Genomic DNA, 1,559 nt, shown 5'->3' with positions numbered 1-1,559 from the left:
ATAAGGCAAATGACACTTCCTGTTCGCCATCTGGTCTTTGCTGCCAGGGAAGGACCCGACATGTTTCTAACCCTGAAGATCTGAAAACTCCTCCACACAGCAGTGAATATTATATGCACAGATCTGGCCAGAGTCACACGTAAAAGCTTTAAAGTGCCACACATCAAATTGCCTATTTTATAAAGCTGAATGCTTTCGTGGCACAGTGGTTAAGAGCTCAGCTGCTAACCAAAAGTTTGGCAGTTCCAATCTACCAGCTGCTCCTTGGAAACTCTAGAGGGCGGTTCTACTCTGTCCTATAGGGTTGCTATGAGTTAGAATTGACTTGAGGGCAGCAGGGTTTCCTTTTTTTGTTTTGGATGCTTCCAGAACTTTCTTTTAAACTAAATTCTCCAGTATTTTTCTCAGCAACCCAACAATGCACCAAGCAAAGCAGAAAACCAGCCTTTAAAAACTAATCGTCCATAACCAGTAAGTTTCAATATTTTATTAAAATAGCATATTCAACCACTGTTAACCAAGAATATGTTTATTTTTCCCCCAAAACACACAGCACGACACAGTAGTGATTCCAAATGTCCTTAACTGTGATAACCAACAGAACTATTTCAAAGTCAAGTGTGCAACTAAAAACTAGACCTTGGAAACATTCTGAATTGAAAGAAACATAAAGCTTTCAAACAGAATTCTTTTGTCAGCTTGAACGGTAAATGCCGGCGCTACCCACCTGACCACACTGCAAGCTTTTCTTGTCTTTATGCATAGTATAATGTCTCATTTATAAGTACCCACTTTTATAAATAAATTGGCATTTTTCATCCCATTTAATGTTCTTTTTCAGCTTCACAAAGAAACCAGTAAATAAAACTGTCAGCGACAGTCACAACATATGCTCTCACAGCAAGATAAAAAACTTGAAAATACGCAAAGATGCATCTACCCTATTTTACATAAAAAGAGAGATTTTAAAAAGTGCAAGGCAAAATCTGCAGTTTTTTGAGGGGAGTTTTTAGGCACATCCATTTCTTTAAAGCAAGCTTCAGAATGAAATTCCAGTTTGTTCTTCATGACACCTGTTTAAGTCTTTCTTCAAAAAAAATAAAAAGGAAAACAAACAAAAATACATCCCATCAAGTGTAATCAGGGAGTCTCCTGTCCCAGGAACTGAGGTGTTCAGGTATGGCGTGTCCTTCCTTTTTTTATTCTTGCAGGTTTGGGTTTGGGGATGTACTGATTATTTGCCTGGTACTCAAGTTCTTTGCGGAAGTAGTGAATCGCTTTATTTAAACCTTCTTCCAGTGGGACCTGTTTAAAGAGAATGGGAGAATGAGAGACAAGGTCACAGTAGCAGAAGGTCCTTCTAATAGACTGTCCTTGGAGCTTCACTACAGAAGGAAACTGTTAGAGATTGAACTGTGTCCCTCAAAAATATGTGTTGTAAATACGAACCCCTGGTGGCACAGGACTTAAGAACTTGGCCACTAACCAAAATGTCTGCAGTTCAAATCCACCAGCCGCTCCTTGGAAACCCTACGGGGCAGTTCTACTCTGTCCTATAG

General features: G+C 39.4%; 1 protein-coding gene across 1 annotated transcript in view; it reads right to left on the bottom strand.

Moving 5' to 3' along the window:
- Window positions 1-27: 27 nt before the first annotated feature.
- Window positions 28-1,559, bottom strand: part of UXS1 (UDP-glucuronate decarboxylase 1) — a 111,293-nt gene continuing 109,761 nt past the window's right edge. Inside the window, exon 14 of the mRNA XM_012555736.2 lies at window positions 28-1,305. Within this exon, the coding sequence (XP_012411190.1) occupies window positions 1,174-1,305 (132 nt within the window). The 3' untranslated portion in view covers window positions 28-1,173. The remainder of the gene's footprint in view (window positions 1,306-1,559) is intronic.

Source organism: Trichechus manatus, unplaced genomic scaffold (assembly GCF_000243295.1).
Source record: "Trichechus manatus latirostris isolate Lorelei unplaced genomic scaffold, TriManLat1.0 scaffold00004, whole genome shotgun sequence".
Taxonomy (NCBI): Eukaryota; Metazoa; Chordata; class Mammalia; order Sirenia; family Trichechidae; genus Trichechus; species Trichechus manatus.
Note: the sequence above shows the minus strand (reverse complement) of the source record. Positions and strands in the feature narration are given on the sequence as shown.